At 40.6% G+C, this 14586-nt stretch overlaps 1 protein-coding gene across 3 annotated transcripts in view; it reads right to left on the bottom strand.

Moving 5' to 3' along the window:
- The window catches only part of LOC126236971 (DNA repair protein REV1), a 146776-nt gene that overhangs the window by 41402 nt on the left and 90788 nt on the right, over window positions 1-14586 (bottom strand). For all 3 annotated transcript variants that reach the window (XM_049946678.1, XM_049946680.1, XM_049946679.1), the window contains one exon: window positions 283-377. In XM_049946678.1, coding sequence (XP_049802635.1) covers window positions 283-377 — 95 coding nt within the window. The remainder of the gene's footprint in view (window positions 1-282; window positions 378-14586) is intronic.

Genomic DNA, 14586 nt, shown 5'->3' with positions numbered 1-14586 from the left:
CCGCCAGTGCCTCAGCTCGCTGTGAGGAAGGTCATGAGTAATGCTTTGATAACTCAGTAAGTACAACACTTGTCTGTGAAAGGCAAAGGGCCCAGGTTAGAGTCCCAGCTAGGCACACAGTTTTAATCTGCCAGGAAGTTTCAAATCAGTGCACACGCCACTGCAGAGTAAATATACATTCTGGAATAAATATGTTATTTAATGTGTGATTGTCTGAGCATTATGTAGCCACAAAAAATGAATAGACGAATTATGTAAATGACAAATTATGTAAATACTTACATTATGTGTATTCTGATTTTCATCACTGAAACCCCCCTCAATATGCGCAATGGAATCAGGAACTGGAAGCACTCTGTCTGTTGACTTTCCAGAATCTACAAGGAGAAATAATTGTAACTTGATTTTGTACAGTTTTTAATTATACACTGACTACTTAAATGCATTGCGTTTATGCTAAAAAAGTGTAAAGAACTAATTCTTGGTGAACAGTTCACTGTGAGTCCTAAATGGAGGAAACAGTAAATTAATCAGTGTGTACAAGATACAGAGCAGCAGGGGAAATGCAAAGAACTCTATGTGGAGCCAGAAAGAGAGAGAGTATGACAGACTGGTGAAGGAAGGGGATGGACAGCATGAGGCAGAGGGCATGACAAGGAACAATGTGGGTCAAGGTCAAAGAGTAAAGGAGAAATGGAGAGAAGATATACACAAATAGGAGACATGGAGTAATAGGATAGCAGAGTAGAAGTGGGAGGGGATGTGGAGGTGCGGCGATGGTTGTAAATGGAGAAAGAGTTAAGAAGTGCGCAAATAATAGAATGAAGCCAGTGTGGAAGAGAAGAGTAGATGATGTAATTATGGCGATACAAATGTATTAAGCAGGAGCAGATACAGAAGGGGGAAAAAAAAAAAAAAAAAAAAAAAAAAGACAGGTTATGGTGAAGCTAAGGACAAGTGTAATGAGGGAACAAGTAGGATGAGGGAAAAAATAGCAGGGGGGAAATAAAATGGACAGAAAACAGCAAGGATATGGAGTAATAGGATAACATATAAATCAATTTTGTCACATTACAAATTCACTATTGTTGCAGTTGCATAGCTAATCAAGTTGCACTCTGAAGCAAAACAGAGTAGCTTTTAGCACTCATTTATTCTTCATTCATTGAATTCTGTAGATCCTATCGAGAAATGTGAATCTTCAGGGACATGGAATGAGTCAAATTGCACATTAACAAAAGATAAGAAACTCTTAAAGATTCAATATGTGCATTGTATTAACAATACACTATCACTATACTTCTTATGCCACCTCATGTTAAATAGCAAATTTGGAAGGAAAGCCACTATCCCCAGAAAAACAACTACTATTTTCTCAGTTATGTAAATAGTTTCCTTTCTCTTCTATTGGTAGACTAAAATTTATTTGCATTTACATTTAAAAGAAAACACAGCAGTTATTGACATATGTAACAATAGAGGCCTCTCTACAATACACTACTGCTTGTCATGCAGCCCAGTAGTAACTGGTAGCATTTAACCCCTTCAGCATACTTAACACTATTACAAACTGTGTTACAACAGATAATACTCTCGTCAGGTTGTCAAAAATCGGCACATGTAGTTAAACCTCTAATGACTCTGAATTGCAGTGTTCATAAAATACAGTAACAACATACTGGGCTATAGGTCCTCGTCTTATGTTAAAATCTTCTGCTTCCATCCTTAATTGCACCATCACACACAGCAACCATGCACCAAGACATGTCATCTTAATTAGCTGTGTACACTAAATGTGTTCAGCTATATCTTTTTCTAGTGTCTGGGTGTAGGTGAGCTGTTATATCCTAGGTATCATTGGATGTGCAGTTACTGAATGAACCATAATGCAATACTGTTGGTCACCTGCTTTGCCTTGTTTCCAAATACTGCCAACCTCCAGACCAACAAAGTACTTAATACAAGTATGTATCTGAATTAAAATAGACAAAGCTCATTCTGTTATCTCTCATTTGCAGGTTGAAAACACCATCATATTTATTTTTATGAATAGGTATTTCTAACTCACTCAGAAAGTTGAGATTTCTTCCTTTCTTTTCCATGTGTAGAATCCTAAGTAGTCCTCTATTCCCTTTAAGAGTGGCCTGTTTCGTACACATGGCCACCTAAAGCTGACTTTTCATATTTCCTCTGCCAGTAGCTACACATCCACAGGCATCTGGGGCATAGCTGCCACAACAACACCCCGACAACAGGAGAAACATAGGCTGGACATGGAGCTGACAGTTGATGAAAGCAACACCTGGTACGTCGTCGTGGCGTGTGTTGTCATGGTTAAGGGCAGAAGTGGAAGATTTTAATGTACGATAAGCACCCACTCTCTACAGGGTATTTAATGTATTTTGCAATTCCACATAGATGTTGTTAAAGTTGTAATCATATGTTCTGTATGTTGACAACCTGACAACGAGAGCAGTGTCTCTCAAAATGCATTGTTGCTGTGTTAAGTATGACTAAACTTATTAAATGCTACCAATTATTACAGATAAAGTATAACAACAACTATCTCACATCCAAAAAATTGATAGTCTTATCAGGTAGCTTTCTAACAACCACAGCTACTTAATAAGTAGGTGACAATAATCTTCAATCCTTCAATCAAGATATTAAGATTATGTGTAGAAAGAATAGCTGAAGACTTATGTTTTTAATTTACTCTGGTATTATCAGGTATCTTAAAAAATTTTGGTTTACATGAGATGGGAATCTAACAAATACCTTTGAAGCTTTGAACTCTAGACAAAAAAGCACAGTGAATGTGAAAATTATTTTGTTCATTGTGTTATGACAGTGAAAATCACTGTTCATCTGAAACTGATTTTTATTACCTGCCCCAGAAACAATCAGGGAGTAAAGATACTGAGAAGTGGGTAGGAGTGTTCCAAGACCCTGAAAGAGGTCGGTTCGAGAAGGGTGGTGTAAGGATACCCTAATCGAAATCCTTTCAAATGAGTCTCCTAGCAGCAAGCACTAGCTTGCAAGCCTTAGCTTCTAGAGCTCTCTATAATTTCTTACCTTTTATGATGGAGAGGACATCATTGTGTGGTGCCAATAATGCGAGTTACTAGAGAGCACACGAAGCAGTAATGGAGCAGTCTCGGTTGAGTGAACATGTACTGAAAGAGTCCTGGGTCAGAAATATGCAGAACTAAGATAAATGTGATTAACAGCATACTGAGAAGAGTATTTCATTGAGATAAGAATGTTAAATTGTCCAGGGCTTCTTCAGAGTGAATGCCTTTTGAAATTTGTCAGTTTAATCAAAGTGAATGAGTGCAATATAGTCAGGTGTGTTTTCCACTGCTTGAAGATGAATAAATTAAGTTAAAGACATCAACTTTTAGTTCAGAGGAACATTATCATCTCCTATGATTAATTTTGTAGTAAATAATTACACTTATGACAAGTACAGTCACCGGCCGGAGTAGCCGAGCGCTTCTAGGCGCTAAAGTCTGGAACCGTGCGACCATGACGGTCGCAGGTTCGAATCCTGCCTCGGGCATGGATGTGTGTGATGTCCTTAGGTTAGTTAGGTTTAAGTAGTTCTAAGTTCTAGGGGACTGATGAGCCCAGAAGTTAAGTCCCATAGTGCTCAGAGCCAAGTACAGTCAGGGTGTAGTTTAATGTCTTGCGTGAACATAGCTGAAGTAAGTCTCTTACCCTATAATACAATAGCTAACCATTAGAATTGCAGTCAGATCTATGCAATGAGAGCTTACAGTGGTTACTTACTGAAAACAATATTCTTACTGTTAACGTTTCCAGAACAAAATACTTTGTTTACGTTAAGCGTGCTGTCAGAGAAGATAATTCCAAAAGATAACAGGGAGTGAGATTATGCATAATAAACCAATACCCATCCTTTGCAGGAGAACTTGTGTGAAATTTGGAAGGTAGGATGAGGTACTGGTGGAAGTAAAGCTGTAACGATGGGTTGTGAGTCATGCTCTGAGTGAAGAAATCATTCTGGAAACATCCTCTAGGCTGTGGCTAAGCCAAGTCTCTGCACTATCATTTCTTCAAGATGTGCTAGTCCTGCAACTTTGCAGAACTTCTGTGAAGTTTTGATGGTAGGAGATGAGATATCAGTGGAAGTAAAGCTGTGAGGGGATGTTAAGCGATGTGCTCGCGTAGCTCAGATGACTGAGCCAAATATATTCCTCTTAGTTTCCTGTATAATATGTTTTCAAATACTTTTTGCTTTATATTCGGAGTCTTTTATTTATCGTTTGTAGCCATGTGTTTCATTCTTCTAACAACATACGGGAGGAATTTGCAAAACTAGTCCTATTGGATTTTCATCTACTGACTACACATTGTCATCTGAATTAGAGAGACAAGATCATTAGAATTGTCCATCCTTGTCCTCGTTTCTGTTCAACATGACTCTTGTTTCTTTTATGAGAAAATGTGACTCAAAAATCATGTAGAAATATGTTTAAGAAAGAGTTAAATTTTTAACCTACACTGTCCTCTGTGTAAATCTTCTAATACCCCTTTTTTCTAAATTAGTTGGACACCCTATCACTCCACAGGTAGAATGATGCAATGCAGTAAAAAATTATGTAAAAGTTATCTGTGGTTCTTCAAATGGGAACTACTATCTGTTGAAACAAATAATTCTAGTTTCTCTAGCGAGAGAAGTGGATATAAGATTATCATCAACAAAAGCAAAATGAGGATAATGGAGTGTAGTTGAATTAAATCGGGTGATCCTGAGGGAATTAGATTAGGAAATGAGACTCTTAAAGTAGTAAAGGAGTTTTGCTATTTGGGGAGCAAAATAACTGATGATGGTCGAAGTAGAGAGGATATAAAATGTAGACTGGGGAGCAAAATAACTGATGATGGTCGAAGTAGAGAGGATATAAAATGTAGACTGGCAATGGCAAGGAAAGCATTTCTGAGGAAGAGGAATTTGTTAACATCGAGTGTAGATTTAAGTGTCAGGAAGTCGTTTCTGAAAGTATTTGTATGGAGTGTAGCCATGTATGGAAGTGAAACATGGACGATAACCAGTTTGGACAAGAAGAGAATAGAAGCTTTCGAAATGTGGTGCTACAGAAGAATGCTGAAGATTAGATGGGTAGATAACATAACTAATGAGGAGGTATTGAATAGAATTGAAGAGAAGAGAAATTTGTGGCACAACTTGACTAGAAGAAGGGATTGGTTGGTAGGGCATATTCGGAGGCATCAAGGGATCACCAATTTAGTATTGGAGGGCAGCGTGGAGGGTAAAAATCGTAGAGGGAGACCAAGAGATGAATACACCAAGCAGATTCAGAAGGATGTAGGTTGCAGTAGTTACTGGGAGATGAAGAAGCTTGCACAGGATAGAGTAGCATGGAGAGCTGCATCAAACCAGTCTCAGGACTGAAGACCACAACAACAACAACAACAACAACTAGCGAGAGATCTTATATCCCTCAATCTCTTCTGTCTTTGCTTCCAATGAAGATGCATGCTTTGATAGGTGGTGCAGTATCCTAAAGTACAGATTCTATGTCAATATATCAGTTAGACTCTGAAATGTACTTATTTAAAGTGAATTACTGCCTCTACCTTCCCCTAACCTTATTTATCTGTATCAGCATTAATCTCAGATGAGGTGACATGCAAGTCTTGAAAAGGTGATGCAACTGATTGGCCTCCATTGTGGCAGTATATATGGAAATTCGCATGATCAGTCTTACCACCTGCCTTCATTGTCTTTTCATCATTTACACAATCTGATTACAATTTCTTACACGCATTTTTATGCATGCCAGCAGTGGTGATTCAAATCTTTATTACTGATATGCGGTTTAGCATCATGATATGCAGTTTAGCATCACCCTATTAATAACTGACTGCAAAAACCAGATATGCTGATTTTGAAGTTTGATTTTTATTCAAATCATTTTCTTTATTAGAACTCTGGTCTTTCCTTAGAAAACTGCTGCTCTCATCAATTCCTTTAGTAAACACTTTTAATGATTAACTTAGAACCACAGCAGAAGTGAAGTGAAGTATAGTGTAATATAACAGAATCATGAACAATGACATTTTCTGTCCCAGCTGTTACAGAATTACAGTTATTTACACTAGCTGAAATCAACTGATTATTGTGTAAGAAACAGTGATTCAAAAACAGCCAATCTCTTCCTATAATTTCTCTCTAAAAACTGTGCTTGAGGCACTGTTGATGTTAGCTTTTCATTTTGGGCGCCACAGAGGCAAATTTATTGAAGGTTGGTTGGTTGGTTGATATGGGGAAGAGGACCAAACAGCGAGGTCATTGGTCCCTTCGGATTAGGGAACAATGATAAAGGAAGTCAGGTGTGCCCTTTCAAAGGAACCATCTTGGCATTCGCCTGGAGTGATGTAGAGAAATAATGGAAACCTAAATCAGGATGGCTGGATGCGTATTTGACCTGATGTCCACGAGAATGCAAGACTAGTGTGCTAACAACTGCGCCACTTCGGTAGGTTTTATTGAAGGACACCTTGGCTGTTTTAGAATCACTATTTCTTACACAATAATCAGTTGATTTCGGCTGGTGTAAATAACGTAATTCTGAAACAGCTGGGACAGAAAATTTCATTATTCATGATTCTATATATGACGGTAGTATCTGTCCCTGAAAGAACAGTTACCGTGGATGACCATGCAGCTTTGCTAGAAATGAAATGATAATTAAATGGACACCCTAGCTGCAAACAGGCATTGATGTACTTCATTGGGGACATGTTGAAAATGTGTGCCCCGACCGGGACTCGAACCCGGGATCTCCTGCTTACATGGCAGACGCTCTATCCATCTGAGACACCGCGGGGACAGGAGGATAGTGCGTCTGCAGGGCCTTATCCCTTGCACGCTCCCCGTGAGATCCACATTCCCAACATGTCCACACCACTACATTCATAGTGCACCTAATAGATGTTTGCCCATCATACTCATTACTCGTGGCAGATTAATCTACCAAGTCCCGTACGAGTTCGAGCATAGCGTGTGCGTTCGCACAAGAAGGTCAATGGCCGGGAAGCCATATTTTAACTATATATGACGGTAGTATCTGTCCCCGAAAGAACAGTTACTGTGGATGACCATGCAGCTTTGCTAGAAATGAAATGATAATTAAATGGACACCCTACCTGCAAACAGGCGTTGATGTACTTCATTGTACCTGTTTGCAGCTAGGGTGTCCATTTAATTATCATTTCATTTCTAGCAAAGCTGCATGGTCATCCACGGTAACTGTTCTTTCGGGGACAGATACTACCGTCATATATAGTTAAAATATGGCTTCCCGGCCATTGATCTTCTTGTGCGAACGCACGCGCTATGCCCGAACACGTACGGGACTTGGTAGATTAATCTGCCACGAGTAATGAGTATGATGGGCAAACATCTATTAGGCGCACTACGAATGTAGTGGTGTGGACATGTTGGGAATGTGGATCTCACGAGGAGCATGCAAGGGATAAGGCCCTGCAGACGCACTATCCTCCTGTCCCCGCAGTGGCTCAGATGGATAGAGCGTCTGCCACGTAAGCAGGAGATCCCGGGTTCGAGTCCCGGTCGGGGCACACATTTTCAACATGTCCCCAATGAAGTACATCAACGCCTGTTTGCAGCTAGGGTGTCCATTTAATTATCATTTCATTCATGATTCTGTTATATTACACTATACTTCACTTCTACGATATGGATGCTAATTGGTCACCATATGTTGTTGTTAATGTTTCACCATGATTGTCAAATAAAGCATGGACTACCACTTTTACATCTAAATCACTTAAGGTAGTTGGATCTAGAAACAAACTGTCAATGGCTGTTGCACTTCATTTTTTAGTCCTCGATGGGAACTTTTCTGTGGCAAACAGTCCAAAACTGGATGACAACTACTCTAGCTGCTCTCAATCAGTACAGTCTCCACAAACAATGATTCTCTGTTTATTAAAACTGTCTTACACTTTATGAAGCTTCTGAGATTTCCTATTGGCTGTCTGTAAGCTGTCAATAGTACTAATTTGTGTTTTTTCTACCACTACTGTGGCACAACATTTACAGAGTTGTTGGACACAGTATTAGTTAACCCACAAGATCTGCCAGTTAATTTCAATTTTTGCATATACAGCCACTGTCACTTTCATCCTGTTGGTTCTGAAGTACAGGGTGTGGCAGCATAACTTCCCAATTTGAAAACGAAATAAAACCCATTTTATGAATCAGATTTTTTTAAAAATAATGTTGTTACATGTCTGAAATTTTGATTCACATCACAGTTTTGAAGTCATTAGAGGTAGGAGGCAGCCCCCCCCCCCCCCCCATGCAACCACAATGGACAGACAGAAATGTGGAGGAGCTTAATAACGAAGAGACACTGAATATGGTGTTGAACTAACAGTTAACTCAGAGGTGTAAGGAGTGGCCCGGGGAGGAGGAGGGGGGCGGAGAGGGAGGGAGAGGACTTGACATTGAAAGAAATGAAAATGGTACTGGACAAGATGAAAGGAGGACAGGCAGCAGGAGAGGCTGGGAAAGAGCGGCCTTATCACGTGACGACGGTGGTAAGTGTCAAAATGGTGAAGGCAGGAGGAGAGGCCGGGAAACTGGTTGTACCTTGTGATGTGGGTGGTTTGGAATGTGAAGACTCCAGAAGACTGGAAGAAGGTGCTAAATGTCCCTATATTCAAGAAAGGAAGTAGGAAAGATCGTAGAAACTACAGGGGAGTCACAGTGTTATCACATTGTGCCAAGTTATACAAAAATATCCTGGAGTCAGAATCCAAACAAGGTCAAGAACAAAGTGAGAGAGGAACAGCACATGGCTTCAAACTAGGGAGGTCAATTGTTGTCCTCATATTTGCAGTGAGGTAGCTCCAGGTGTACCACTATGAATTTTGGGAAGACCATGTGATGGCCTTTTATGATATAGAAATCTTCTACAGAAGAAAGGTCTGGCAGTCACCACAAAAGAAGTGTGTGGAAAAAGAGACATCAAGAATATTGGGAGAGATGGACTGTGGAAGTCTGAGTTGTGTGAAAGTGCAAAATGAAAGGACAGTTTAATTCCATCAAACAAGTGATGTGAAATGGGGCAGTGCATTGTCACCTTTCCTATTCACTGTGGTCTTGGATGAAATAACTTTTAAGGTGGAGGGGGGGAGGGGGGGGGGACAACTGGAGATGACAAGATGACGGGGGAAAAAAAAAGAACTGGAGATGAAAAATGAAAGCAATGATGCTCATGGATGACTTGATGATCTGGAGAAACAGGGAGGAGGAGATTCAGGAACAGTTGGGTGCTTGGGAGGATGATATTTAGTGTAAACAAATGTGAGATCCTGGTTACAACTAGAAAGAGAGCTAGACCAAATAGTGGAGTAAGGACTGGAGGTGAGCAATTGAAGAAGGTGGGAAGTGTTAAGTACTTGGGAAGTGTGACAGAGGAAATTGGAAGAAATGAGAGGAAGATCAGTGAACATGGCAGACAGGCACAAGCATTCCTGTGAAGTGTTAGGAGCCTGGTTTGGAACAAATACAATCCACAAAAAAGCAAAGAATCTACTACACCCAAATACTGACCTATGCATCTCAAACATTGATAGTGAAGATAAGAGATGTAAGCATATTACAGTCATGTAAAATGAAGTTCCTCAGAAATAGGATACAAGTAACAAGGAGAGACAGGATGAGAAATAAACGGGTAAGGGAAATAGTGAAAGAGGAACCCTTGCAGAGTAGAAACATCAAGACTAAGATGGTAGGTGAACTTTTTTTAAGTGCACCTACCATCTTAGTCTTGATGTTTCAATCCTACTCTACATGAGAGGATTCCAAAGCAGAAGCGTGAAATGGAGACACAAAGGAAATGACCATGAGGAAGACCAAGGAATAGATGGCTGAAAGATTTTGAGGAGAGAGTTGAAAAAAAGAGGCGAGGATTGGATCAGAGTGAACACAGAGAGATGGTGGGGAAACAGGGCTAGATGGTGACATTTATGTTCCAAACAGACCCAGGCTGTGTTGTTGTTGTTGTTGTTGTTGATGATGATGATGATTCAAATGTAAACCTGTGACTGACTGAGAGCTGCAGTGTTTTGATTTAAAATTATGGTTCTTATTTCCACAATATTAGGTGCTTTATTGAATGATACAATTTACTGTGTCATACTCTTGCACTGCCTTGTTTAATATTTTGGATTTGTTCATTCAATTCAATTTCTTTCACATACAAGCTACAAATATTTCAACATTTCTAATAAATGTCATGAGAAGAATTCAACCCACAAATCACATTTAAAAAATGTCTTACATAATATTCTTTTATTATGAAGAAGGATTAATTTTGAGCTTTATCACAATCTATTTATCTCCTTGTTTGTGTGTGTGAATGAAAGAAGACCTAATAGAAGACAAAACTAAAGTTAGAAACATCACTTAGTTCCTGGATGCCGAGAATGATGCAGTACCGGTTTACTGTTTGAAGTTCCACGCACTCACATCGCCAATCATTTAGTCTCCCCACATGCTCCACTGAGCAGACATTGGCAATGATATTATGTACACATTTACATCTGTTCTGCAGTCAGAACTGTGGTACCATGGAGTGATACCACCCACTAGCATCTCACAGCTGGCAATGGAAATGCATGTTTCTGACAGACACTGACATCAGTTGCACAGGTACCCGGTGCATCGAAAGACGCCCACCCACTGGGCCATGGCTTCAGCTGCTACAACTATGAGGGCCCTCTCCCGCTGCTAGCAGCAGCTACACACTCTAGTCTCTGTCGCAGTCTTTGACAGTCTTCAGCCTTTGACAGTTCACCCACGCATTAGGGGGAGCCTCACACCACATGCTACTTCCATTTGCTTCATGTGATAACTGAACTTATTGCTGTTAATTTCTTTTCAACACTTGGAGAGACCTACAAGTTAAGTAAAACTTCTGTTTGCTATATTACGTGTTTGATAATCATTTCTGCTTCTGTCCAGCTTCCCTACAATGACAGGTGCAGCAGCACCAGTCCGTAGCCCACCTCTCCTTACCACTGTGTACAAAGTAGTACACAACAAACACGGTGACAAGATATTTTCATTTCCATGTGTCACAGTCTTCAAGTCTCATGACTTCTTACTTTACTGTCATATTTTTCATTGCTTTTATCTGCTGTGGGCTTGTATTCCCCTGTGTTTGTTTTGCTTGTGCTATTTATGGTCTAGGTTCTGAGGTTGCTGCATTGGCCTCCGGTTTTTTCAGTGCTATTTTGTATTGCTTTTTCCATCTTTGTGCATTGCTTAGTTCAAAATGTCTACCATACCACAATTGCCTGCTGCACCACATACCATTGATCTTAACTCAGGTTATTCAGTTTCAGAGCAAACAAATGGCACAACTACTTGAAGTGATGATTCACTTCATGATGGCACAGATTGTTTCGAAAATGACACTGGAACCAATGGCAGTGCCCTCGCCCATACGCTGCATTTGTGCTGCCATTTCATGAACTTAAAGGTACAATAGAAGACTGGAATGAATACCATGCACAGTTCAACATGAACATTGCAGTACATTATATACAAGGTCCTGACAAACGTTCTTACTTCTTGACTTGGGAGGAGTGACTGTTAATAGGTTGTGCACCAAACACTCTCTCACTTAGCACCCAGAACATGCAAAGATGAGGAACTATTACAGGCGCTTACATAGTATTATGAGGACAGAGTGCAAGTGGCAGCTGCCTGTTACAAATTCTTTAGGTTGCGAAAGCAACAAGGACATACATACCTTCAGTGGGTAAATGAATTGCAGGGCCTTACTAGGCAGTGCAGATTCAAATGTGACTGTGGCAAATACTACAGTGATTCAATGATTCGTGACGTGATCATGCACAACGTAGTTAAATCTCAACATACCCAGAACATTACTTTCAACAGGTTCTGCAGATTCTTGGTTGTCCAGATACCTGAGAAAACGCAGCAGAAAGTTATGAGGTAGCAACTGTTTGTTTTGTAGATAGACAAGACAAATAGGCCTTGTGACCCGGATGGTCACAACCACAGTTTTCATGTAAACTAGTGTCCGAATCTGGCACAATGCATGAAGTCATGCCCTCAGTGTACTACTGCATGTGATCACTGATTTTGCGCCTCGCATGAAGCAACTTGCTTTTTTTTGTGGCAAATGGGGTCATGTACAGTCTGTGTGCTTACAGAAATGTAACGCACAGCCTTCTGCTACTCCTTCACATAAATCTAACTCACAGTGTGTAGTGTGTTTTCAAAGCCCAAAACTGTCACTAGTGCAAAAAACAGTGTAATGGCCATTTAGAAAAGGTTTTCCTGCAGTGCTATGTAAGGACAACAAACTTTTTGTATCTCTTACCACTGCTGGACAGTCAGTCGATTTTCAACTTGACACTAGAGCTTCAGTGACTTTGTTCAAGCAGTCATCAATTCAGAACGAGATTTTCACTCTGCAGCGGAGTGTGTGCTGATATGAAACTTCCTGGCAGATTAAAACTGTGTGCCGGACCGAGACTTGAACTCGGGACCTTTGCCTTTCGCAGGCAAGTGCTCTACCAACTGAGCTACCTAAGCACGACTCATGCCCCATCCTCACAGCTTTACTTCTGCCAGTACCTCATCTCCTACCAACCTTGCAGAACTAGCACTCCTGAAAGAAAGAATATTGTGGAGACATGGCTTAGCCACAGCCTAGGGGACATTTCCAGAACAAGATTTTCACTCTGCAGCAGAGTGTGCGCTGATATGAAACTTCCTGGCAGATTAAAACTATGTGCCGGACTGAGACTCGAACTCGGGACCTTTGCCTTTCGCGGGCAAGTGCTCTACCATCTGAGCTACCCAAGCACGACTCACGACCCGTCCCCACAGCTTTAAGGAGACGAGGTACTGGCAGAAGTAAAGCTGTGAGGACGGGGCGTGAGTCGTGTTTGGGTAGCTCAGTTGGTAGAGCACTTGCCCGTGAAAGGCAAAGGTCCCGAGTTTGAGTCTCGGTCCGGCACACAGTTTTAATCTGCCAGGAAGTTTCAGTCATCAATTGCTTCACAAACCTAAGTTGTGCACCTCATGCCATACATTCATGGGGTATAACGGCCAAGACATTCCTGTCTTGGGCACTTTTAGACTTCTTGCAACTTTCCAAAATCTGACAAAGACAGTGCCATTAACACTGCTTTGCTCCTTGGACAGTGCTAATATTTTTGATCTAGACTCTTTTGATTTGTTAGTATTAGGCGTTTGGATTAGTCGTTCAGGACAATGTACTTTCTGTTACTTCCTTTGATCCTCCGGACAGTGTTGCTAAGTTATGCGCAGAATTTCAGGATTTGTCTTTTGAGGGTTTAGGCAAAGCCAATAATTTTGTTGCCCATGTTGCAATGAAGGACAATGCACAGGCATATTTTGTTTGAGCTCATTCTGTTCTTCATGCTCTTCGAGAACAGGTTGCTCATGGACTTACCGCTTTGCAAGACGATGAGGTTGTAGCACCCATTACTGTCAGTCAGTGAAGGGTGCTTCTGTTATTCTAAAGAAGCCTCCTGGCAGACTCCAACTGAGCCCAAGTTTAAGGAAACTGTGAATCCTCAGTCAGTCATTGACATCTGCTATGCCCGAAATTACTGATTGACAAATTGAGTGCTGGATGTTACTTTTCCAAAACTGACTCACACGGCACTTACTTGCAGATACATCTGGATGAGCACTCACAACAGGTCTTTGTCATTAATACTCATCTGGGTCTCTTCAAATTTTTGAGACTGCCATTTGGTAGCACTTCCACACCCACCATATTTCATCACTTTCTGAAGCAACTGACTGCAATAGGTCCTTTTTGCTTGAATTATTTAGATGACATTGTCATCTCAGATCACATTCCTGAAGAACACATTAGCAATCTTCGTACTCCGTTTCAAATGTTGTCTGCATCCAGTCTCAAGTGTGACAAAGACAAATGTGTGTTTTTTCAGACAGAACTTGAGTCCTTAGGACATGTCATTAATAGCCAGGTTGTTCACCCACTGCAGTCACGTTTCCTTGTTATCTGTGACATTTCACTCCCACAAAATTTACAGAAACGGCAGTCTGTGTTAGTGAAGTTATCATACTACATTCTGTTTATTCCTAATGCCACGTAGGTTGCGGCTCCTTCACATTGCTTGCACAGGAGGAATGTTCTTTTTGTTTGGTCACAAGAATGTCAGTCTGCGTTTTGCAAGTTGAAAGATGATGTGCTTGGTGATCAATGCCTTGTTCATTTTGACCCAGCCAAATTTGTGGTCGTAGTTGTGGAAACTTCCTTTTATGGCACTGGTGCCATTTTTTTCAATAAATTTTGTTCTGTTGACAGGCCAACAGACTTTGCTTCAAAGTTGTTGACCAAAGCTCAGTTCAATTATTTGCAAATTGAAAATGCCATTGTATATGGCATAACAAAGTCTCACCAAAATCTCTTCGGCAGAAAATTTTACTTAGTGACTGAAAATAAACCTTTTTAATCTTTTTTTAGT

This window comes from Schistocerca nitens, chromosome 2 (assembly GCF_023898315.1).
Source record: "Schistocerca nitens isolate TAMUIC-IGC-003100 chromosome 2, iqSchNite1.1, whole genome shotgun sequence".
Taxonomy (NCBI): domain Eukaryota; kingdom Metazoa; phylum Arthropoda; class Insecta; order Orthoptera; family Acrididae; genus Schistocerca; species Schistocerca nitens.
This window is presented reverse-complemented; position numbering and strand designations above follow the sequence as displayed.